Below are 25,255 nucleotides of genomic sequence, written 5' to 3'. Positions count from 1 at the left end.
CCAAACGATCTACTACTACATTACTGTATTTACCGTGTTAACCACTTTTCCCCCAAAACAGCAAAAACAGAAAAGTCCAAAAAATCAAAAATTCCGCTCAAACGTCAAAGATTAGATTGTTCGTATTCTATTCGGGATTTGAAAAAAAAATCCATTAAAGCAAAGCGTTTTTTCAATGATTTTGTGTTAAGATTGTATTTAAAGGAAAAATAATAGTTTTTCTAAACGTGAATAACTCGCCAATAGTTTATTGTTTATATAAAAGGCAGCTCTGTATAAAAGGTAAAGAAAATATCCATCTTAAGAACCAGTTGACTTCATACCCGAACCAGCCTAATGTGGAATAGGGCTGTAAAATTCATATATATGTCTCTGCTTTCCCAGATGAAATTTTCATAAAAAACGATAGGTTAGCCAAAATGGAACAATATATCCTTTTAGTTCTTTGTCTGTTTTTGACGGAGACATGTCAGACTATGAATTCCAATGTCAAGAAAGGTAACGTTCTCGCTCTATTTTCTTTCTTCAGCATGTCAGCATCTTGATTCTTGTTTTAAGAAATCATTACGATTCTGACATACTCAGATGTTTGAACTGTTGTAATTGTAACAAACTGTTAAAGATGATTGGATTCCAATTATCATGATATTAATAATATCAACAGAGGCAATAAATATCTCTTTTACTGGTAATTCATGCAGTATGAATAAAATTAACAGTAAGCATTGAATGCTTATTTTTGGATGCCTTCACTCCTACAAGGCTATATAACCAGGGACGTATATATACGTCACTGCTATAACACACCAAGTAGTGTAGATGAATTGAATACCATCCGTTTGTGTGGTATGATAATTTGTTCGCACCACTTGATGTGTTGTAGGACTGTCGACATCCAAAAATAAGCATTCATTTGTTATATTTATGTTCATAGTCACACTGATGTCTATTTGTATTAAATATATGTGAAGGCTGTAAAGCCATTATATATGTCCTAGTCAGAGTTAGGAAAAAAACATGGAACAACCATACTAACATGTTATTTAGTTCGCTTCCACGACTAAAATTATCGTGCCAAAAACTTTGTAGAGAAAAATCTTTTTTATTAACAAGTATATATATTTAATGATTATTTTGCATAAGTACATATCAAATTGGTTATGTAAGATTGAATGTTTTATTTAATCTTACAAAAATAAATATACTCAAAACTGATTTCTCACGATGATGTTTATATTTGTGCTCATAGTGCATGAAAAAGTTAATTCAAAGGAAATTGAATTTTGCAGATTTCCAATGCAAACATAAGGGGAAATGTATGAATGTAAATATTTACAATTAAAAGCGAAGGACACTGCATAAGATTATTTTTTTTATTTTTTTTAGATGATGAAGAACTTGCAGAGAAGGTTACCATGGTATCATCTGTGAACAAGAAAGCAAAACCAAAAGCAAATGATTTTTTAGAGAGGTTACAAACAAACTTGAACCTGAGTGAAAGTGCTTCCCAGAGCAACCCAGGGACTGAAAAACCAAGCAAGTCTGAAACAAAGTCAGTCACTATACCAGGCAAGGAAGTAAAAATTTCACCAAATCTTAACAATACTGGATTCAAATATGGGACAAAGGCACCACTGAGATCTAGTTTAAAGGATACTGGATTAGATATAGTGTTTCCTATGTCTAAAGTTTCTACATTAAAGCCTGTGTTAGAGATGGAAAGTTCTAGCATTACTAGTGCAATCATGGAAAGGAAGAATAAAATCATTACAGCAAGTGATAGTGAAATACTAGACACAGCTGATCATGTCAAAAATATTTCATCAACACCTTCACTACAGAAAGGAAAAACAGCTGACAAGAAAGAGAGTGAAGCTAAAAACAAGATAGAACCAACTCCTGCCGTGGTAGTAATCAACCCGGATGACAACACAGCAGAGGAAGATCTGTTCCTGGAAGAAAACCCAAGGTCATCCACCAAGGACACAGTCAGTCAGCACAATGATGAATATGGTATAGAATATGATACATGAAAAACAGTCCTCATTACAAAAGACATACATGTAGATCAGTAGATGATTGAAAAAATAATGTGTACAAGATTTAATTTTATGAGTGATTTATAAAAATTATTTTTAGTTTTGAAATATTACTTTTTAAACAAGACCTAGCTATGATAGAGGGTATTAAAAGTATCTCATCAGGGTTTGAATTTTTAAAAATTACTGATATTACTGGTAAAGGGTTTGAATATAAAATTATATTTGTTATACTAGTACTGACTGAAATGTGCATGTAAGTATTTTTGGATGTTATAGATTTCAGAATGCTATTTTATATACATAGAACAAGAAGAAGACAATTGGTATCAAGATGCAAGCATCCTAGACAGTAAAGAGACATCATCAGAAGGTCTGCTTTCTGTTTTTTCTCTCTCTCCTCTCTCTCTTTCTTTCTGGAAATCTGTGGCTTTAAAAAAATATAATTTCTGGAAAATAAGATACGATGATAATCTGCTTATTTTCATTTTAATAATTTGATAGATGAAGATGAATGGGAGTTCTGGAATGGTGAGTTAATTAATCATTGCAATCAGATTCAGAGAAATTATAAATGACTATCAGTCACACATCTACAAGTTTATTTTAAATCAACAATGTGTCATTAACTTAATTGTCTCCCTTACACCAAGAGTGGCTCTAGCTTCGGTCCCTCTCTCCAGCACTATGCATAGATCTGTTTCTTTTGTCCATCCAATGCCTAACTTGTATTTAATGATGATCCTTTCATTCCTTTCTACAGAAGTGATACATGTATATATATTGTAATTTTACCTGTTCCTATTGTTTTATTATAGATCATCATGAAGTTGTTACCGATGAAAAAAGCAATGTAGCAGACAAATTTGGAGACTTTTGGGATGGTAAGTTAAATAAAAGAAAAAGGGGAAATTTTCGCATGAAGAAAAAAGAAACATTTCGTAAGGCTTGCAAAGATTAACTGCGGTGCAAATGCTGTTTACATGTACTTCTCATTCATGAATATAAATGAATGAAAATAATGTAAGTTTGTATTGTTTTCTTAGAGCAAAGTTATGCCAGAGGCCCATATTTAAAGAAAGCCATCATGACCTCCCCCTCTGAGGAGGACCAGAAGAACCAGGTCCGGAGGGAGATGAACCTGATGACATTCTACAGCTGGGTCCTCTTCATCTCCTTGTCTTTGCTGCTCCTCTACGTCTTTTACAGACAAAAGAATGTGGTAAATGTCTGACCCAGATTATTAAGTAGTTTTAGACTTAATTCAAAATTTCTTAAAATGTCATTCTTAAAATGTATTTTTTATTTAGTTATCAATTTCCACTCTGTGTTAGAATACACACTAGTTAAATCCTCAAGATAAGTTAACTCCCTTTAAAATTTTGAAAGTGTTTCTTTTCTCCTTTAATTCATTGCCATGAAACAAACAAATTTTCTTATTAAAAGGTAAAAAAAATGATATCAGTATATTGATTCCATAAGAAGAGACATACCGGTACATATTAAGCTTTTTGTTTCAGTTCAAGCCTTACTGGTCCTACCTATATCAGTCCTCAAAAACGAAAAGAATGCTGTCCTCTGAGGACACAACAGAGGAGAGGAAGGGCTTGGTTCGCCATGCGTATGCCTAGCCTGGGCTGTATCGGGAGCCCAGCAGGGCTGTCTCAAAAACTTGGTTGGCTCTACAGAGAGAAGCATAGAAAGCAGTCTCTACTTCTGAAGTCAAATTTTATTTATAAAACTGAATTTATTTTTTATATGTGCCATATTCAGCAGAGGCATGTTCAGCAGAGGAGATGCACAGGAACACTTGCCAAATTCCCCTATACCTGTAAAAAAAATGTTGGGTAGCACTCATGAGTACTTGCTGTGCTGATTTGCCTTCAAACTGGTTTGATTTTTAATTGTTTTGTTTTTGTTTGTTGACCACCGTGATTTAATTATTTAATCTTGTTGAATATACATGTATGCCAGTATTTGCATCAAGGATATTGATCTGATTGCAGCAAAGTCATAAAGTGTTTTTATTGTCTATAACTTGTTCCTTTTAAGTTTTCTCCAACCTTGATTTTTTTTAAGTCTTTGGAGACTTATTGTTTTTGTACGGTTTCTTCTTTTTCTTCATTCCAACTCTGAACTAGAGATGGCTGAACAGAATTGTACAAAACTCTAGGATACGATAGGCCTGCATATCTAGATGTGCACGCTGGTTTGATTTTACTCATTTGGGGTTGGCCAACCACTTTTCTGGGGGGGTCAAAAGATTGTGGGGTCAAACATTGAACCTTATGGGAAAAATCTTAGACTCTATTGTAAATGGTTATAACTTGAAAACGGACAAAGATAATGATATAGGGTTTTCAGAATCATATATTGACTGTTACAGGCAATATAAAGGGTTTATTAGATCTGACCCCTGGGGTCATCCCCACCCCCCAAGAATTGGAAATGACCATATATCTCAGAAACTGTTAGAATCCTGACCCCTAAACAATATATATTCTTGTTCCATGTGTTAAGGGGCATCAAATGGTATATAGATAATGAGCCCCGGGGGTGGTCCTGACCCCCTCAAACAGGAAGTGCACGAATAACTTGAAAATGGTTAAGATCCCCACCTCTAAACCATATATAATCTTGTTCCTTGTGTCAAGGCGCATCAAATGGTATGTAGGTCATAGGCCCTTGGGGTGGTCCTGACCCCTCTCAAACAGAAAGTGCCCAAATATTTTGAAAACGGTTAAGATCCCCACCCCTAAACCATATATATTCTTGTTCCATGTGTTAAGGGGCATCAAATGGTATGTAGGTCATGGGCCCCGGGGGTGGTCCTGACCCCCCTCAAACAGGAAGTGCACAAATATCTTGAAAACGGTTAAGATCCCTACCCCTTAACCATATATATTCTTGTTCCTTGGGTCATGTTGGTATACCTGATGTATAGTAAAGGACCTCTGGGGAACATCATGAAACTTCAGAAATAAAAATAATCAAGTTCTTAATCTTTTTGTCTGTAAAGTTTGACTCATGTGGGTCATCCCTACTCCCAATGATGGCCTCATTCGTTTGGGAGACTTTATAATTGCCCCCATTATAATTACATCTTGTTTTGTATTAAAATTTAAAGTTTGATGTGTAAACATTGAAATTGAACTAAAATATTTGTTTGTTGCAAATATTTTTCATGCAGTAAGAACTAATATGGATACACCAACAGAGCAATTATATTGAAGATTGCTACCTAAATAAAACATAACAATTTTTCACTGTTTTCTATAATTAAAAGCATTTTTAACCGAAATTAATCAATCTTTTATTTGATGTATTTTAACATTTTAAGGCCATTTGGACTTAGAAGTACATTTATATATATGCTTTCACATTTATGGTGTAGTTGAATACAATCTTTCAACCACGAAAAATTACTGTTTAGCAGCTTAAAATGTCAATGACTTTTTAAATGATGGTTCACACTCACTTAAAATTGATACATTTGTAATTTATTATACAGGTGAAAGTTAATTTTGAAGTAAGGCATTTTTATGATTTGCAATACATTCTTGATAAAATGTCTTCCAATTTAATAGATAAGTGTAAGTATATGTATAGTTGAACAGTAGCATAATAACAACGCCAATATCTTGCCATGAGAATATTTAGACTCTTTTCATATATGTTTTATTATTGTAAAATTTATTAACTTTTTACACAATATAACTAAGAGATATAGTACATGTTACAATTGTTTACTCAAATTTTATTTATTTTTTCACAGAAAGTTCAATATATTTTGCCTCGAGAGCAATTAGGCAACACCTATTTCATATCAAAATATGTTTCACTTTCTGTTGAACAATATTTGTACCACATATTAAGGTTTATCATAACAGTAAATTCTGCTACCAAACTGAGATATATAATGAAACTTGAAATGGATATTGGTTCTTCTTCTAAATTACCTATAGATATGGATTTTTAGCACGTTTTTGACTTGGAAATGACCAAAAAGATGTTTAATTTTGGGGGGGGAAATCAACTTTAATTTTAAATTTTACCACTCCCTGCGATTATTCGAACTCGGGACATGCGGCTTAGTAGACCAAAGCTAAACCCATTGTACCACATATATAGACACCAAATTTTAGTGATATAAACTGTTTCACAATGCGTTAAAATCGCCATGTTGTAACTAACTGTCATCAAAAGTAAAAGTCAAGGGGTGTCGAGGATCCTTAGATTTAACAGCTTTCAATTCTTTGTACTGCAATGAATTCATAATTTTTCAGAAACAAAGGGATCCAATTGATTCTCCCTTTGGCAATATATTACTGGTATCGTCATCAGTATGACAAAAAGTTTGTTATGAAATGGTCAAATGCATGACATATGCTTAGTGATGTCTTACAAACCAAATGAAGTGCTTGTGTTTCGGTTTTTGTTGGTTTTGTACAACTAATGGTATATTTTTAGCAAGTTAAATTAATAGTCAGTTTCTGTTATGTAATTTTGAATAATTTAATTCTTGTTGTAACGCGGCATTTGATTGGATAGAAAAATTTAGTTAAATTTGTATAACCTGGTTTGCATGTCACAAGACATGTCACAATGCACCAACGTCAAAAACGTACTAATCGGCTTGACGTTATGTTTGAATTTTGAACAGATTAATATATTTTTAAAAGTAAACGGACTCAATTTGTACAGCAAATTACAGAAAATTAAATTATAAGGAATGAACTCAATATCTACCCAAGTTATACTCGTATAACCTGGGTTGGAGCAATTTACGCTTTTTTATAATCCGCAGGTATGTTTGAAGTTAGGGCAAAATTAGTCACTAATCTTGTTTTTTTCTTACAACTGGTTTCATCTATTTTGTTGAGCACTCATTTTCATTGACTTCATAGCTGAGAAGCTCCATGAAATCATAAGTTCAACGAGGTGATAAAAAGACATACCCGGTAATTGGTATTTGTAAGAATTAAAATCTCTATGCTGAATGACGCTTATGTTAATAGATCTCAGTATGAAATCCAAAAATATTTGTCCCATATTTATTATTCTTACATGGCTGGTACATGAACTTTTTTGAATTATATTTCACTTTTGTGAAGAAATCCTATGATATATCTATGATCACTTCTTACAATTCAAGGATATGCATGTACCTGGAATTACAATATTAAATTTAATAACTAAACATGTCTTGTATAGAAATGTGTACTGCATAATCAGTGGGTACAAATTGTATTTGTGTTTTTAATATAAACCACTTTTGTTCTTGGTGTGCCAGTTATATGCATAGTTTGAATATAAGCATTGACTTAAATTGTTTTTTTATGTTCTTCACAGACATTCTTTTACCGGTAAATAAAATTTAAAATCTCTTTCAATTTGTTATTTATTGATTTACTTTAACTTTTAGCTCGGTCATCTAAAAATAACTTGCTGAAAGAAATATATCAGTGTTTTCAAGATACATGTACATTAATGTAAATTGATATTAGCAATTTTATAGAATTATTTTCAAAAGCAACTCTAGTGAAATTTTAAATAATTTTTGAATTTTAAATGTACAGCCTATTTTTGTGTTTATTGCTACTGCATGTGTATGACATACATATTTGCTTTCAGATTTAATGCAAAAATGTTTGTAGGATTAGATTTTGTAGTGTTCAATAGCCATAGACACACCATGGCTTAAGTCTAATGCAAAGAAGGCATTTTAGTGTTCTGACAAATTTATTTACATGGATGGAATGTTAATGGCTTGCCCTGTACAGTTTTAACAGCAGTATTGTTTTATGCCATTTATAGTTTCCTGATGGTATCTCATAAAGCTTTACAATGTGTCAATCAAATGAAACAGGGAAAAGATGTTTCTCTTTATTTATAAAATACTTTGATCAGTTAGTTACACACCTAGCTGTAATTTCATGTGAGATTTAAAAAAAATTAAGAATTGTTTACAAGTGTGGCGTAAAACTCTTTCACTTAATACACTCATAAAATCTTATATACATTGTAGATATCCATCACTTCACCTATTTTATGTACAAAGTTTAACTCTTCAGGTTTCACAAAATCATGTTTATTGATACAGTACAATTTTTTAAAGGTGAAATAAGATGAGCTTTAAGTTTGAGATAAAACAAGCTAATTAACATGATTTCCAGAGTTAGAATGAAGGAGTTCTTGGACCTAGGGACCTGAGGAAGTCTGTAAGTGAAGCTGATGAAATCTATGGGTGAACCAGATGAAGTTTTTGGGTGATGCTGATTAAGCCTTTGGGTGAAGATGATGAAATCTTTTGGTAAACCTGGTGAAGTCTGGGTGAAGCTGATAAATTCTGTGGATGAAGTTGATGAAGTCTATCAATAAACTATGGGTGAACTTGAGGTAGTTTATGGGTAAACCTGATGAAGTCTATGGGTGAACCTGATGATGTTTATGAGTGACCCTGAAGAATTCTAGTTGAACCAGATGAAATCTAGGAGTGAACCTCAGATGAAGTCTATGTGTGAACCAAAAGAAGTCTATGGGTGAAGCTGATGAAGTCTGAGGGTGAACTTGATGAAGTCTATGGGTGAACTGGATGAAGTCTGTGGGCAAAGCTGATGAAGTCTATAGATGATATTACAGAGTCTCTAACTTAACCAGATGAAGTCTATGTTGAAACCTAATAAAGTCTGTGGGTGAAGCTGATGAGTAAACCCGATGAAGTCTGAAGTTTGTAGGAGAATTTGATAAAGTCTGTTGGTGAACTAGATGAAGTCTATGGGTGAACCTGATGAAGTCTGCGGGTAAACCTGTTGAAATTGTTGATAAAAAAGATGTCTTTCGATGAACTAAGGGTGAATCTGATGATGTCTATGGGTGAACGTGATGAAGTCTATCAGTGAATCTGATGAAGTCTGTGGGTGAGCCCACTGAATTCTATGGCTGAACCTGCTGAAGAGCTTGTTTCTGGTCCTCCTGTTCCTGTTGAATTAGCTGGACCTCCCTCTCCAAGGCAGAGATTCTCTGCTCCTGGTCGGAAATCTTCCGGACCAACAACAGGATGTGATGATTGGCGGCCTCTCTGTAGTGTTCCACCATGTCACGCCGCTTGTCCTAAGTAGCACAGGAAAGGTTACAACAGAAATGAAAAACCTAAAATAATTTTTCTAAATCATATGATCATGTTATTTGTGAAATGTATTTTAGTACCTGGAATTGGCAGCCGAAAGAGGCATACTGACAGGGGATGACAGTGAGAGGGCAGTCACCAGTGGTGATGTCGATATGTGCGGAGATATCCTTCCTTCTTATCCCAGCCTGTCCACACAGAGTACACTGGACTGGCAAGTTCTGGCACGCCAGCACCTGGTGCTTCTGAAAAAGAACCCAAAGGAATGACGAGTTCAAGTGTTTACCTTACATTCTTTACGTACCGGTATATATTTATACCCTTATTTTTAATTTAAACAATATTTTATTCAATATAATATATTGAATGGGATTAGGCAGCAGGCACAACCTATTTTAGCCTTTTCTATTTACCTTATTCCGAAATTTGAATTAAATCTAATAATCCATCCTGCAGAGTTAATCCTATATGTTGAAGCTGTGATTTGACATATGCTAATCTGTGCTTACCGTGAGGTCAGTGAAGGGAATCTGTGAGTTACAGTGCTGACAGTCGACAGGACGGCGTTCACAGACGTCCGCATGGTCTGTCAGCTGGTGGCGGGGAATCTTCAGTCCACAGTTGTTCTCGCAATGTACAGAGACGTACTGGCATCGAGCGTCATGCTCCTATCATCCAAGAACAAAAAAAAATGTCAGATTTACAAGCGTCCAAAAGTAATAAAGAATGCCAGTAATACACATGTCCAAGAGTTAAAGAATGCCAGTAATACACATGTCCAAGAGTTAAAGAATGCCAGTAATACACATGTCCAAGAGTTAAAAGAATGCCAGTAATACATATGTCCAAGAGTTAAAAGAATGCCAGTAATACACATGTCCAAGAGATAAAAGTGTGTCAGATACTCAAGTAACAATAGTTAAAGAAAATGTCAGATGTGCAAATTTCCAAGAGTTTAAATATCAGACTTATACTGATTCAGATATAAGTATCCTATCACGTCTGGCAAGAGGACCTTAGCCATCAATGTTTTAAGGGTAGAAATGAAGTACCTGATAGGAGCGGAGTTCTCCGGTCCACGTGCAGCCTTTGTCATGGTTACCACACTTCACTGTTTGAGACAACACCTCTCTCTGGAAGGCCTTATCTTCAAAAAGCTGTTAAAATATATATGTTCGTGATCTTAAATGATTTGCAGTCTAAGTTACCAGGATTTAATCTCAGACGAGATTTGGCTCGACTATATAAGTACTCACACGACAATTTACACGACAACCCAAGCCAAATATCGGCTAAGAGTATAAGATTATTTGCCAATTCGATATGACATGCATCCTGGTGGAAAATTGACCAAATTAAATGATGCTGGTAATTAACATATACTTTCCACCGACTCACTCAAGAGATAGGTTCCTTTTTAATGTAAGCGCGCACGAAGACTCCCCCCCCCCCCCTCCCGAAAATCAAAATTTCTTAAGAAATGGTAAAATAATCTTTAAAGAATGCCTTGGACCCCCCCCCCCTCCCAAATACCTCGTCGTTACGAGAGTACGTGTTACAGTGTAACTCAAAAAATAGGTACATACCTCGTCATTACATTTGAATACAACGTTGTCCACTGGGCACTTGGCATTAGCTCTTCCACTGAAAAAAAATATAATGATGCAAGAATAACCGTCTTATGATTATCATGGTTGTATATAGGCCTACCCTCGAGCAGAATATTTATCATGAATAAATGGGTACTTACTGAGTAGAATCTTTAAATTGTATATATATTATTCAAAGTTAAAATTATCTGGTCTTTGTTTATGGTATACCATTTATACAACTTCTACCATTCACATGAGAGTAAAGATAGTATCAGGACTGAGGTTCATCATTTACTTCACGGATTCTGAGTAAATTCAGTCGCAGGACAGACACTAGGCACATACTTGATCACACCCTGAATGCAGGTTTTACAGAACCGGTGTCCACAGGAAGTCTGCATTGGTTCATGGAGGGCGGACAAACAGACGGGGCAGAGGTACTTCCGGTCAAGATCCGAGCAGAACGCAGCATCATAGCTCCGCGGGCTCTCAGTGGGAGCGGTCACCTGAGACGAACAAAACTTGCAATCAATAGGTGAGTTACAGAGGCAGCAGGGGCACCGCTTTTGATAAGGAGATGGGGTCAACAGTATATCTATGCACCCCATTTTAACAAAAAAATTTTAGCTTTCAGTTGAAGTTTTGTTCTATTGAATTACGGTATATGTTTCTAGTTCACCGGATCTTAACATTTCTTTTGCGTATCACATGCTATCCCTTTTATTATTTTGGACCGTGGCTACATACTGGCATGTAGCAACTAAATAAACAACTTGTTTTCTCCACTACCACACTTTTAAACCATTTTTCTGAAATTTACAAACTTAAAATAATTTTGACAAACTGAACCCTCCCTATGTATCAGTGTTACAACGCACGCCCCCTCCCCCCACCCTCACCCCTGATTATAAAATTATTAAAAGCTGGCAAAATTAGGGACATATATATATACGTCCCTGGCAAAATTAATATTTTCCTTTATTGCTTGTCAACATGTAGGGACGGTATGTCCCCCTTCATAAATCAGTGAATGAAACACAAATATTCTTATGCCCAAAATCAATGTTTATTTTTAAATATTTTTATAAATGCATCCCTTTAAGACTAACTGCAATAATGTAGCCCCCCTTTTTTTGTTTATCTACCCCCCCCCCCCCCCACACACACACACACACACACAAACACACAAAAGGGAGACGGTTACTTCACGAGATATATCTAGGAACCGCATTTATCTGAGTATTACTTATACTGAAAAAATACCAAACCTACGCAAATGTGACCAAATAGAACAAGAGGTTAGACAAATTAAATTATATAATTTTATTTCGATAATTTTCTCGTTCGACTTCTACACGAGTGTTTTATTTCTTTTTCATTTGATTTGTACCACAATTGCTATAAATGTTTACTATATTGCATTGTAACATATAAAATATAATTATGCAAGAAGGAGAGGGCTAGCTAAGATTTAAAACTTGTGTCCTTGTGTCCAATCCTTTTGACACCTTTATAGTAAATAAAACAAATTTCGTTTGTACTAAATTTATAATAATTTGCAGCACAGTCCAAGATTGTTTATATCTTACTTTTCCTGGGCTAAAAAAGAAAAAAAAATCCTTAAGAACGGAAATATTATTGGGTTAAGTGTTGTTACCTGATTTCTTCTTCTGTTTGACATCTTTGTTGAATCCAGTCATCACTATAGGCCTTTTAATATATTGAGCAGTTTTAAGATTGACTCATAATTAAGTATAATTATGTTACAGTATCATGACAGCGGCCTATAGTTAGTACTACTCGCCATTCTCCCGCCACGCTGTCAACCGTATCGATTTAATTGTTGATGGTTGCATAATCAAATAATAGATAATTCAAATCCATTCTAAAGAAAATATTACAAAAAAGTGTAATCCTTTCTCTGGAAAAATAAAAACCCACGATTTTATAACAATTTTTGGGTGGCAAAATAAAAATGTTGGTAATATTTTGATATAAACTTTTAGTGTTAAAACTGGAGACAGCAAAGGTCCAAATGCGTGGATCGTATAACGAAATAATTACGTCAGTAGGTTTTATTTATGATGAATGTTACTTTACGTGCTGACTGATCAGGTTTTTTTTTAAATCATCGATAAACTTTTGTAAAAACTAGCATGTTTATCTTCGTGTGTTTATGTAAAACCTTTTCATTTAACATGGAATCATAGTTAAACTCTTTAGATACCAAATGCACTTGGCTGTTTGGGCACACTATTAATATAGTAATAATAATATTTTAAACCATGTTAAAAGGAAATAATAACCATTATATAAAAAAATTACAGCGTTTTATTAAAAGTCAGTAGTATTGAGAACAGGTTCTAAAACTTATCTTGTCTCTTAGCTCACCCGACGACGAAATCTTTTGCGTGCAAAATAAAAAAGTATACATGTATACATGTATCAATATCAAAATACATGCAATATACATACACAAATGGAATTAACTGGGTTTTTATGTTTTGTTTGAAATATGCACCTTTTCTGGAGCCCCGTTATTGGTCTGGAGTCACAGTTTAATAAGCCTGGAATATACACAATTTACAATTTAAGATACCCAGGATTCTTCTCTCATTGTAGCGCTTGAGTTGATTTTCCTCATACATTACTATTGAGACCTTTCCAAATTGTTAGTCAAACTGTGCAAAATATTGCTTGTTTGTATAAAAAAATAAACTTAACATGGTTCTTAAAAACAACACCTAGAGGGAGATTTTAAAAAGACTGAATAAACAGCCTCCACTTGGTTTGCTCTAACGGAGAGAGCCCTAGAATCATACATCGAAAGTCAATTTTTAGATTTTATTACTGACATACTGTCAAGTTGGATTCATTTTGATCAAAGAATTTTACACGACTCGTGTCTGCTTTTAAAAAGACACCATCAAAAGCAAGGCTTATGTGAATCAAATATAGGTCTAGTAACATTTTCCATGCAATAATTAATAAAAGCACTTAAAAAACCCCAGAATCAATTATTCATGAAACATAATTTGTTCTTGATATGGTGCTAAGCCGTCTTTCCTGGTTTTTGACTTAATACTATACAGTACTATGAATTTGCCAAAAAATTGGCCTGGGGTCCCTTTGACAAACAAAGTTATCATGAATAAACCCCCTCTTCTGCATTTTTTGGATTAACGCATGAAATCTCCTGTAGAAGTTTTGTAAATTATTACTGATTATTCTGTTCCCCGGAAGATTTTACCCTACCTTCTTTTTTTTCTAATCATATCTTCTGGGCAGGTGCCGTATTTTTCATTACTGGGACAGAGAAGGTATCATAGGGCCAAGTTCGGTTCAGGTGAGCGAAAACAGAAGGTAATTGACAGCGATATGCATGTAATACTATTAGGGAGGGATGAGCACGTGAAGGATATTGTGACAGCACCGTATCTCGTGATTCATTTCCTATAAAAACTTACAAACGTTATCCATATTTGTTCCAAATATAGACACAAAATCTAAAAATTCTCGAAGATCTTGTTTATGTGACATATTGCCAATATTAAGAGTAGAAACAGGAAGACGCGACACAGTATCACTGAGGAGTGCATACATCATGTTCATAGCAACTGTGTAAAAAAAAAAGTCCACGAAGCGTGAGGCACGCTAATTCATGTATAGAGCGGAAGAAAGATCACAAACCGATTAATATTCAGATTCAATGAAGAAGGTGACATACTTATCATATTAAATTCAGGTAATCTGTTAATATTTTCCGAAAATTGCTTTAACCAACGCCTCAGTAAAAGTTGGTATTTGTGGGGGGAAAGTTTCAGCGAGAACGGCCCTCATATGAATGATCCGTGCATGTTCTCGGATCTAATGTAGAGCGGCTGGAAGCAGTGTTTTGTTTTTTATACGATTTTTATTTAATTAATTGTTTTGGAGTCAGGGTAAAATAGCGACAGGACAGGACAATTATCTTTATGTCACTCCCGACCAGGTAGGTATAATCGCTCTTATTTCTGCATTACACTGCAGAATCTCCACAGCGAAAGAACATCACTGACATCTGTCACTGGCAATCCAATCCGCCGCTTACCGACCAAAATAGTCCGGGAAACCGCCCCGTAATCAGGCACCAGGTCCTCGTCCTGATATTGTCGTCATCATTGGTCTATATTGCAAAGCCTGGTGTTATCTGTCCTCTCTATACACATTACTTACGTATTTTATTTTTTCTACCTATATACACCTGAACTTGTTTTCATACTTAAAATTAATCGTTATTTTTTTTTAAAGAAGTAAACACCCGGATCTGACAGTTTGGTAAAGTTTTGTCCGCCTTGTATAAAAAAAACCCCATCAACATGTTCTACTTCCCAAACAGGAGACGCAGTGAATGAGATAAGGAGGGAGGCGCTTTATTAAAAGGAAAGATATCGTGTCATTTGTTTCTTCAGGTTGTTTATCGATCGCCAGTGACGTCAGAAACATTGCCCGATTACAACGTGGAGTCTGCACAGAACTCTGACCATGTAACACAGGGGACGATGGGGATCCTCGGGACCACGGACAGGGGTGGGGGAACTACCCCACACACTACCACCCCCGGGTCAGCGCTGGACACCGACCAACCGTGGTATAAAGGTAGGTCATTTATAAACATTTTTTTTTTTTTAGAAAATCCAGATTTTGTCAGTTTTATTATGATTTCAATGGGAATATATATTTGACATTTTTGTTTATTTTATTAATTCATGAAAAATTATTGAATTCATTAATACCGATAAAAATATAAACACCAGTTTATCAACACTTTACAATATTGATATGCTGGTATTACCATTTCAGACATTTCATCTCTCTCTCTCTCTCTCTCTCTCTCTCTCTCTCTCTCTCTCTCTCTCTCTCTCTCTCTCTCTCTCTCTCTCTCTCTCTCTCTCTCTCAGAGGTTTATATTTACTGAATATCTGATGAAAAGCTCACATAAATATGTGAAATATATATACATATTTGATCACGCGGTATAGCTTTCCAATTTATCTCTAGTTCTTGAATGCAAATAACTTAATATAGTGTGAACCTAAAGTATCACGGATAGCCAGTTATACGAGAAGCGGAGGTTATAATCAAAGTTTGCTGAGTGTAGATGATCAAATTAAAGTCAAAGAAATAGTTTACAGTTCCTCTGTTGTTGTCAAGTACGCGAATAAATTGCCCGAGGACCCAGCGACAAATAATATACATACAGACGCCATATATTTACCGATGTAAGGCTGGCCTCGTCACCAAACTGGAACTTTAATTCAAAGTTTTATTTCCTTCTACAATTTATTTTCCAATCCCTTAAAAACAGCCTCAGGATATTATCGAGAGCAATGACGTCACAAGGTTGATTTCGGACTGACATCAATTTCCTGAGAATATTGTACAATCTGTTAGGGTTAATTAACTAATACTGTGCTCGCGGTGTCTTTACGGCCTTATTACAAAGTTTAAAAAAAAATCAAGTTATTTGTCGGGTAAAATCACAGGGGTTTGGGCCATATACGATGCTTGATTTGTGCGATGTATATACACTGACTCGCATGACTTTCCACCACTTGTGGATACAGTTTTTCGTAAAAGATACTTCTGATGACATTCTGTAACATCTTTCTTGATAAAACTTTCTATCAGAACTGGGCGCCAGCATGTAGCTAGATTTTGCAATTTCCTTTCCTACTCGTATTCGGAGAATTGCCAATACCACGTCTGGGAGCACTTTAATGCGCTGTCTAGTTGTTGAACTTGAGAGCTTTTATAATATTTTCTACAGATAAGAACCTCCTGGTAACCATAGGCTATGTCGCCGGGATCATCACATTTGTCGCCTTTTTGATTCTCATACTTTTTCTCTGTCGCTCATGGAAGAAGCGAAGAAAATGGAAAAGTGAATGGGACGAATCCAACCATATACTGGAATCCAAATCAGCTCCCATCTCAAGGTACCGAACTCAGTCTGAACGCCCGGCTCCTGAAAATTGAAAGCGAGAATTTGCTGTCAATTTTATTATCATTTTTCAATTTTAGAAATCCTTCCCCTAAACCAGTGAAGCGAAAGTCGTGTCCGGACGTTTCGCCGGATGCGCGTGGAATTGTCGTCCGGTCCATGACGATTGACAATGTTCCCGAATTTTCCCTTCCACCCGAGAGAATTCAGCCCCGGAGTGGATACGACAGCATTCAGAGCCCCACAAAACAACACTCAGCACACAACTTTGTGGGCCACGTGCAGCCAGATCTCTACAAGTGAGTCGCCTTGGCGGGAAATTTAGTGCTTTTTGCATATTTTAGTAAGCAACGTGACTTAGAAACATCGCCTTTTATTTCCAAAAAAAAAAACCTCATGAAATTTGTAAGTTCACTATACTTATTTAAGATACAATAAGTATCTTTTTACATTTAATGTGTTTTGTTTTAACAGGTACACCCACTGCTCCGATGAGGAGTCATTGTATCTAGCGCCCAGTGCTCACGGAAGACTCTGGTTTTCCGTGCTGCATGACGTCGCTGTGGAACAAGTTCACGTGACTTTGGTTAAAGTTCGGGAACTGCCGGGTAAGTGTTTGCTTCCGTTTTCTGCAAAGAGAAAATCTGGTCTAGAATATATTAATGTATGCTTTTTAACTGTTTTAGGTAGAGGAAGAGATAATAGTCCCAGAGACCCCTTTGTTAAGATGTTTCTCCTTCCAGACGAACGCTGCTGCAAAATCTCCAAAGTCAGAAGGAAAACCCTTTCCCCGGTTTATAATGAAACATTTACTTTTCAGGTAGTTGTATTTCTTGTTCATTGGTAAAAATGTATTTAAAAAGACTTGGTTTTGAACTCAGATTTTTGACGTGGCTTATTTGTTAAAGAAACATGCAAATGTGTCCCAGTGATAGATGGTGCGCGTGCCGTTTTGAGCGAAACACGCGGTGCGTTAAACTCCCCCCTCATCCTCTATTGTGCGGGATTGAACAGCTGGAGAATATGTCCCCTCTGGTCATCTGTATGCAAGCCTTGTTTGGGATTAAAATATTAATGTTCCAGAGAAATAGAACGAGTTATTTATTGATATAAACAAGTAATTTCAATTTCATACATCGATGAACACATGGCAACTCCAGAATATTAAAGTAAAGAGTGTAAGATATTTTATATGTTCTATTATCTAAATATTACTTTCCTGTATGTATTATTTTGAATGATTTTTTTACATTAATAAAAATAGATGAGTAAATAAATACTTTTCCCTTAGCTGATATGATCACTTATTCAAACCTCAATATGTACGGTATTGATTTTTAAACATTAACAAACTATTCACGTACATATCTTTTTTTTAATAAACATTAGCGGTGACTGTCGAATCTTTTGAACCTTTGATTAATTGATTTCCCTCAGATTAAATTCCAATGCTTGTATAATCTTTTTTGTTTATTTCCAGAGAAATTACTTCACAATATGGAGGAGTGCCATACCTCCTTAACAGAGTCACGGCCTTAAATAACTTTTGCAATATCGAAAAATTAGTATTTTGCTCAAGAACTCCGCACCATCTGTATTAATAATGTTATATTTCAGGTTTCTTCAGACAATATGAAGAACCGAGTGCTGCGTTTCTCTGTGTATGACGTAGACAAGCGAAGGGTACGTCATTCCCTGGGTCATATTTTGGTTCCTCTGCAAGACCTTGACCTTACAAAGGGCGACGTCATGTACAGAGATTTAGAGCCCAATTCACAGGTATTCACTAGATTTCGTAGATTAATGGAAAGATAAATAACCGTATCCTACTCGTTTTAACAACACCACATCTACCGTATAACACGGTCTCTTTCAGGTTTACTCATCCATGGGGGAAGTAAATATAGGCCTTACGTACATGCCTAGTGTTGAAAAAATAAAAGTGGTCATCATAAAAGCTAGAAATCTTCGACAGATCGACATTGATCAAAACAGACGTGAGTAGAGTGGGTCAGCCCTTACTTTTATTGACGTATGACACATAAAGCCGATCTAAAATATATGACGATTTTCTTTTTCAGATGTCTTTGTGCGCTTACAGATGTTACACGGTCGTAAAGTTTGCAAGACTAAGAATACGATGCAGCAGAGAGCCTCCACTGAGCCAACCTTTAACGAGTCCTTCTCGTTCTCTGTGTCGGGGAAGCTGGTCGACACATGTAGTTTTGAAATCTCTCTTATGACTACAACTAAGACGCCGTTCAGTCATGACGAAATCTATGGAAAGACTGTGATTGGTTCATTCATGTTCGCGCGTGGCGAGGAACTTCTGCACTGGCAGGAGATGGTGAACCACCCCCGGACGTCCGTGGTCAAATGGCACCAATTATCGGGTTCTACCCACCACAGTTAGAAATGATCAATTCAACCCCGTCACAAATAACACAATCAAACCCGGGTGTCCTGCAAGTTTACAAACACGACACCATTGTCCTTCCAAAGTTATCGTTTTGAAAAGAAACAGTTTCGAATTAAATATTATAATAGATTGTTCTTCCTTTTAATTTAAAATACAGGTTACACAGAATATCTGTAATATATTTATTTAAAATTTTGTGAGTATTTGTACAAAATTTGACATTGTCTTAGTACATTTAAATATAATTTCAATGAGGTGACAAGTGCATGGATACTCTACTCGAGATGATCAAGACATTTTGTAACTATCGAATTATGATTAATCAAGACTTGATACATAAAACGCATCCGGGTTTTTTTTTTAACTTTTGTTTTTGTAAATAAAGTTTTCCATGATATTTCTAGCGTTTGCCTTTAGAAAGTCAGAAGAACTGTACAAATGTTTAGTATATTACTATAAACCTCAATAGTCAGTTGAATATGACACCTTCATTTTAAATTTCTCATCAATTGTTAATCATAATTAAGGATCTACCTGTCATGATTTGGCAATTACAAAATTGATTTTTGGGGGGGAGGGGATGTACAATGGATTTAATCAATCAATTATCAACAGAAAATGTAAAACAATGAAAAACAATAATTTGAAAAGTTTGTTCATCACTCTATCAGGTTTTAACAAAATAATCTTAAAATTTTCATAAAAAGAATATAATATAACCACACAGCAAGTTTAACATTGAACAAATCAAACCATATTGAAAATAGACAATGTATATGGCCCCAATGCGTCAGTGTCATTCTGTTGATAAACTTATAAACTGGTCACGGCGTCCTCCTCAGCCTCGTATTCCTCAACGACAGGAGGACCGGGTTTGAAGGAGACAGACTTGGACCCAGATTTTCTTGCTTCTCCAGTTTCATCCCATTCCGGGTTATGTCCCTGGTCTGGCTGGGTCTCCCCTAATTCCACCCTCACCCCGTTTGCATTCCGTTTTTTAATGCCTCCTGGTCCCGTAGATTCATCATCGCTAATCTCGTCATCCGTCGTATCCCCCGTGTCCATGGCGAAGCGAAATATTGGTGCCTCATTACCTGGCGCGCCTTCAATGTTACCCTGATTAACCAAAATGTTTGCTCCCGTGCTTCCGCCTGAAACTAATCTAGATGAACTTCGTTGATCTCCAGAATCCATTGATTCGTCTCCACTTCTCCCGCCTTCTGATGTGTCCCCTGTTTCCATGTCGATTTGAAGGCCTGCTGTCTCTTGGTTTTGCGAGTCCTTCTTGCCACTTAGAGTTGATCCAGATGCCTCCGGCTCGTTTTCTGTTTGGATGGATCCAGAATGGCTGGAATCGGACTCGTCGTCTACACCGCTATCTGCATTGCTGTGGTTGATTTGGTGGTGACCATTGTCCTCCTGGAAGTCCAGCACCACTTCCTGGGACTCGTACGAGGGCGACCTCTTCCGGGTGAACTTTACTTCCGTGTCCTCTGGCTCCTCCGAGACAGCTTTTACGGAAGTCCTACAATAAGAGGAGATTTAGCGTTTTGCGTTACATTCACGCACATTGTACATAGATCTTTACCTATTTAATCATTTCTCCTATAATTTGGATGAAAATCCTAATGCCATTTATTCAAAACTATTTGTGACGTACTGAACAGATTTAGATTAATCTGTTAAAAATGAAAATATACATTGCAATTGATGCTATTTTCTTGGCCCATATGAATCACCAAAGAAGGCATTTATTGTTTTTTATATTTACATCTCTGTCTGTCTGTCTGTCTGTCTGTCTGGCTGTCTTTCTGTCTCTCTCTCTCTCTCTCTCTCTCTCGTAAGAAGAAAAAATTTATTTATTGTTATTGTTGATCAGTGCGTTGCGTAGAAGAAACAGTGAATTCTTCTTTAGATGGATCACCTAATTGGATGTCTGACGTCAGTTCGACCAGTATTTATTCAAATACCTATATAAATAATATGTTCATTATTAAACGTTGTCTTTACGTTGATTATGCGTTAAACTAATATTTCGTGATCTGTCCAATGGTACGGTAGCTACATTAAGTGTGCAGACTAACTGGACTTCAGCCCGACTTCAAAATAGTGTTGCAGTATAGTACTTTAGGTTATATAATCCATAAATAAAAAATATTAGCTGTTCCTTCTATGCGACGTACTGATCAACAATGACGTTTATTAATGTATCTTTGCTCACAGAACGATGTAAATAAAAAGAAAAAAACCAAACAAAAACAAAACAAAAAGCAAACACCCCAACACCAAACAATTTCTTGGTGGCGCGAGTTCAGATTTTTTTTGGCAATGCTCACTACCTTTGTAATATAATAAAATAAAAGACAGATAAGTTACACTGATTCCTGGATTGGATACAGTTGATTTAGATATTGTTAATTTAACATTTTTTTAACATTTAACATTCACACTTTATATATAAACAAGAATGCAATATCTCACAAAATGTCGTTGAAGATATCAATTATATTTGCTTAATACACAGCCTAATGTCAATAATGCTTTTGTTTCTTTTAATGTAAACTGGGCAAAGAGAGAAAGTGTAAATTATTGCAAGATAGTTAGGCCACAAAATATGGTCATCAACTGTGCAATAAATGATGATCGACTTTTGAAAAGTGTTCTCAAAATATGTGCAGTGATTTGTGTCAACATATTGCAGAGTACATGCCTACAGCTGACTGGTGTGCTTTATCCATGAATACAGAACAAGATGTTGTGAAAGTGAGATAACAAACAACAGTGGCAGCTGCTCCGAGTTTACTGGGGCCCTTGCACTGTGAACATTTGGAGCCCTGACCCTAACACCAATTTCTGAAGCCCCATATTTCAGGACAGAGATTTATCTATTAATGTTTGACAACACTTTGCTATCTTCTGATAATCAGTATATCATAAACGTGATAAATGAATAAAAAAATCAATGTCCATTTAAAAGGATATTTGTGTATTGCTATCAGGCAAGCATCACCTATTCGTAATACATCGTTTTATAATGTAATATGAAGCTTGATTTAAAATCACTTAGTCTTAAAACTCTTTCAAGGTCATGTATATATATATATATATATATATATATATATATATATATATATATATATATATATATATATATATATATATATATATATATATATATATATAATTTCATAGAAGTGATTTTTTGCTCAAAACAAGATGCAGAATGAAGTAGCTGAAGTACAGAGTAAAATATCTCAATAAAGAACAAGGTTAAGAGAAAAAAAGCAGAAAGTGGTTATAAGACAGAGAATGGTAGTGAATTTTTTTCAAAGTGCGTTAAATTTAGGACCAAGTTAACGCACTTTGAATTTTTTTTCCAAAGTACGTTATGAAAGTACATCAACATTTTTATTATTTAGACACTTGAAGCACTTTGCAAAAAATATGCATAATTCACAATTTTAATTTGTGGACAGTATGATGATTTGTTAACACTTGTGAATCTAATTTACCGTCTTTCAGAAAGGGGTGGGAGTTGGGGTTAACCAAAGATCCAGGTCAATTACCAGTACATCATTTAATTGAAATTAGGAGAAGGCGTAAACGTATAAGAACAGAAAAAGAAGTACCCTTTGTTGTAAATTATGTAGGGTGAAAAGGAGCTGGCCAAACAATAATTTCTCCAATGGCATGTAAAAAAAATCGTTATGTGTTTTAAAATAATCCCTCTTTTAAAATTCAAATTTATCAAATAAATCACTTCATTATGAAAAAGTGACATTGACAAACATTAAATTATTATAAAATAATAAATAGGAATTAATGAGGATGTGTTTTTTTTCTCGAATTGATGTTCTTAAAGATCAATTTGTTTTTGATAAACATATCTAACGAATCATTTTTTTTACATCATGTTTGTATATAAGCACATACAATTGAAGCCACTTGAAATATGTTATATATGTATAAACCATTTTCATTTTTGGCATAGCCCAATGTACAAGATAAGAAGTAAATTTGCTGCATACACTAAAAAAGAAAAGAAAAACAGTTGTTAAGCGATGCAGTTTACGTCATATTTGGATAATTTAAATCTCCTGAGTTGTTCTTTGTGTGTAAATTGTCAACATCATAACAACATAAGCTTACAGGAAAAGAATCAAAGGCCGGAACGGCCACAAAGGCATCGAGCTTGCATTTTTTTTTTATATAGAATGATATCAATATTTTGAATTTCTGTACTGTAATAGCTAATAGTCGTATATCAAATAATATTAGAATAAACAAGATATCTGTGAGACAATGCTCACTAGTGATACCCCCGCTCTGATGTGAATATGCAAAATAAGCAAAGTCGACATTAAACAGAAAGCTGGCATCTGATTGGTACAGAAATATATCCCACAATATGGCATGCCTAACAAATAGTGTTTTAAAATTTCAAGCATCTGCGATAAATAGTTGCTGAGAAATCTTTGAGGAAAATTTGTTTGAAAATTTTGCTAATAATAAAAACAAGAGGCCCATGGGGCCACATCGCTCACCTGAGCAACAATGGGCGTTCAAAAGATATTGTGCCATATGGTCCCTCATTAGAATAACAAAAAATAGATATTGTTAAGTATTCAAATTTTACACTTATTTTTGCATACACGTAATCTTTGACATTGTACCTTCATGAGATACTATTTTTTTCCAGAATAAGAAAATACTACGCAAGATATAAAACTACCAGTAGGGGTACACTGTTAAGTTGTTAACTTCCAATTCCCTATATTTTTGTTCTGCCCCCCCCCCCCCATTAAATGACTGTTATTTACTTCGCGTACAAACCAGGATAATTTTCCGCTGTGATATTTTCTTAGGAATAGCGATAATTACTTTATCCCCGCAACAGAAATGTTTCAGAACTATGGAAACTAGTACTGTTTTAAAAATGTCGTTTTTATTTACTCGTGTCTGAAAAACTATCAAAATTGATGTAGATTTCACATTATTTATTGTATAAAGAGGGGGCCCCAGAGAGTAGGTATATACAGAATATCATTCTTTCATTTTGTTTGTACAAGTATTTAACATACTCTAATTCATATAAAGTTTCTAATGTTCAACCAAAATTTCAGCGTCAATGGTAGATTTATAAGCAAGATACAGAGCTCACAGTTCGCCTAGGGTAGAGTCATATTTTGTTCACACGAGTTTATTACATTCAGTTTAAGATTTTTAACTTGGTATTTCCTATTCAGCATTTAAAATGGAAAAAAAGAATGGCCTACGATTTTCAATTCTTTTATTCACCGAAGACCAGTTCACTGGTATTTGAGGTTCAAAATCAGTTTATGCAAATGTACACAAACACAGTCAAGGATCACATGTACAGTAGGAGTAATAATGACAAAAAAAGGTTAAGTTTACAATACAATAAGTTGTTAAAGTTGGTTTCTGGAAGAAAAGACTTTGAAAATTTTCTTAATAAATATTGACAAATTGTTTACTTTTTTAATCTTTAGTTTTTAAGATCTGTGTACAAACATCGAATTGTAAGCAAATCTCTGTATCTTGCGTATAATTCGAAGCTTAACACTCAAATATGGTTAGTAAATAGAAATTGTAAACAATTAAACACAGGAAACATGCACTATAACAAATAAAGAACACAATTTATTTTTTCGAAATGAATCATATATATGCATGTATATATACCTACATATTTCCGTCAGCGATATCAAACTCTATTTAAACTGAATAAACTCGAGAAAATGCCGAGCATCTCAACAAAACCTATTGCATTAATCTACCATTACGCAAAAGATAATGCCGAATTACCGATAGAATGAATTGTATTTCAGTACTTTTTTGATACATCAGATTTTGTTAATTTGCACAGGTAAACAGTTAACTGTTTGATTTACCGAAGTCTCTGTTTGATTTGATACGTACAAATCACGAAATACAGACGATAGTTCACAGGTTACGAAGCATAAATAATGAAAACGAAACGAAAATCAGAACAAGCTAACACCAACGTCATATGTGAAAACTGTCAACGCATTGAAATATTTAGCCTCAATTTACTTCCACAAAATCGGCACC

At 35.0% G+C, this 25,255-nt stretch overlaps 4 protein-coding genes across 5 annotated transcripts in view; 2 read left to right on the top strand and 2 right to left on the bottom strand.

Annotated features, from left to right (window-relative positions):
* Positions 1 to 303: 303 nt before the first annotated feature.
* On the top strand, positions 304 to 7,426 carry LOC105346919 (uncharacterized). The gene is made up of 7 exons (XM_011455703.4): positions 304 to 498; positions 1,387 to 2,013; positions 2,347 to 2,412; positions 2,544 to 2,570; positions 2,858 to 2,923; positions 3,086 to 3,261; positions 3,560 to 7,426. The coding sequence occupies exons 1-7, from the start codon at positions 420 to 422 to the stop codon at positions 3,668 to 3,670; spliced, it is 1,152 nt and encodes a 383-aa protein (XP_011454005.3). The 5' UTR covers positions 304 to 419; the 3' UTR covers positions 3,671 to 7,426.
* A 336-nt stretch (positions 7,427 to 7,762) lies between these two features.
* On the bottom strand, positions 7,763 to 12,570 carry LOC105346921 (TNF receptor-associated factor 6-B). Of its 2 annotated transcripts, XR_010707638.1 has the most exons (8): positions 12,418 to 12,570; positions 11,106 to 11,266; positions 10,755 to 10,812; positions 10,221 to 10,325; positions 9,678 to 9,836; positions 9,249 to 9,413; positions 8,566 to 9,152; positions 7,763 to 8,477 (listed from the first exon to the last, which is right to left on the bottom strand). XR_010707638.1 is itself a non-coding variant. In XM_011455704.4 (7 exons), exons 1-7 carry the CDS (start codon positions 12,439 to 12,441, stop codon positions 8,976 to 8,978), a joined length of 849 nt encoding a protein of 282 aa, XP_011454006.3. In that variant the 5' UTR covers positions 12,442 to 12,570; the 3' UTR covers positions 7,763 to 8,975. The 2 variants fall into 2 exon arrangements, 1 of the variants encoding a protein (XP_011454006.3); XM_011455704.4 differs by having other exon boundaries at positions 7,763 to 9,152.
* A 1,884-nt stretch (positions 12,571 to 14,454) lies between these two features.
* Positions 14,455 to 19,292, top strand: LOC105346922 (synaptotagmin-15). Its single transcript, XM_011455705.4, has 9 exons — positions 14,455 to 14,478; positions 15,212 to 15,398; positions 16,570 to 16,738; positions 16,824 to 17,042; positions 17,218 to 17,351; positions 17,430 to 17,563; positions 18,361 to 18,522; positions 18,620 to 18,740; positions 18,825 to 19,292. The coding sequence occupies exons 1-9, from the start codon at positions 14,470 to 14,472 to the stop codon at positions 19,154 to 19,156; spliced, it is 1,467 nt and encodes a 488-aa protein (XP_011454007.3). The 5' UTR covers positions 14,455 to 14,469; the 3' UTR covers positions 19,157 to 19,292.
* A 38-nt stretch (positions 19,293 to 19,330) lies between these two features.
* Positions 19,331 to 25,255, bottom strand: part of LOC105334403 (protocadherin Fat 4) — a 124,624-nt gene continuing 118,699 nt past the window's right edge. The window contains exon 59 of the mRNA XM_066066161.1: positions 19,331 to 20,687. Within this exon, the coding sequence (XP_065922233.1) occupies positions 19,976 to 20,687 (712 nt within the window). The 3' untranslated portion in view covers positions 19,331 to 19,975. The remainder of the gene's footprint in view (positions 20,688 to 25,255) is intronic.

Source organism: Magallana gigas, chromosome 7 (assembly GCF_963853765.1).
Source record: "Magallana gigas chromosome 7, xbMagGiga1.1, whole genome shotgun sequence".
In the NCBI taxonomy this organism is placed as follows: Eukaryota; Metazoa; Mollusca; class Bivalvia; order Ostreida; family Ostreidae; genus Magallana; species Magallana gigas.
This window is presented reverse-complemented; position numbering and strand designations above follow the sequence as displayed.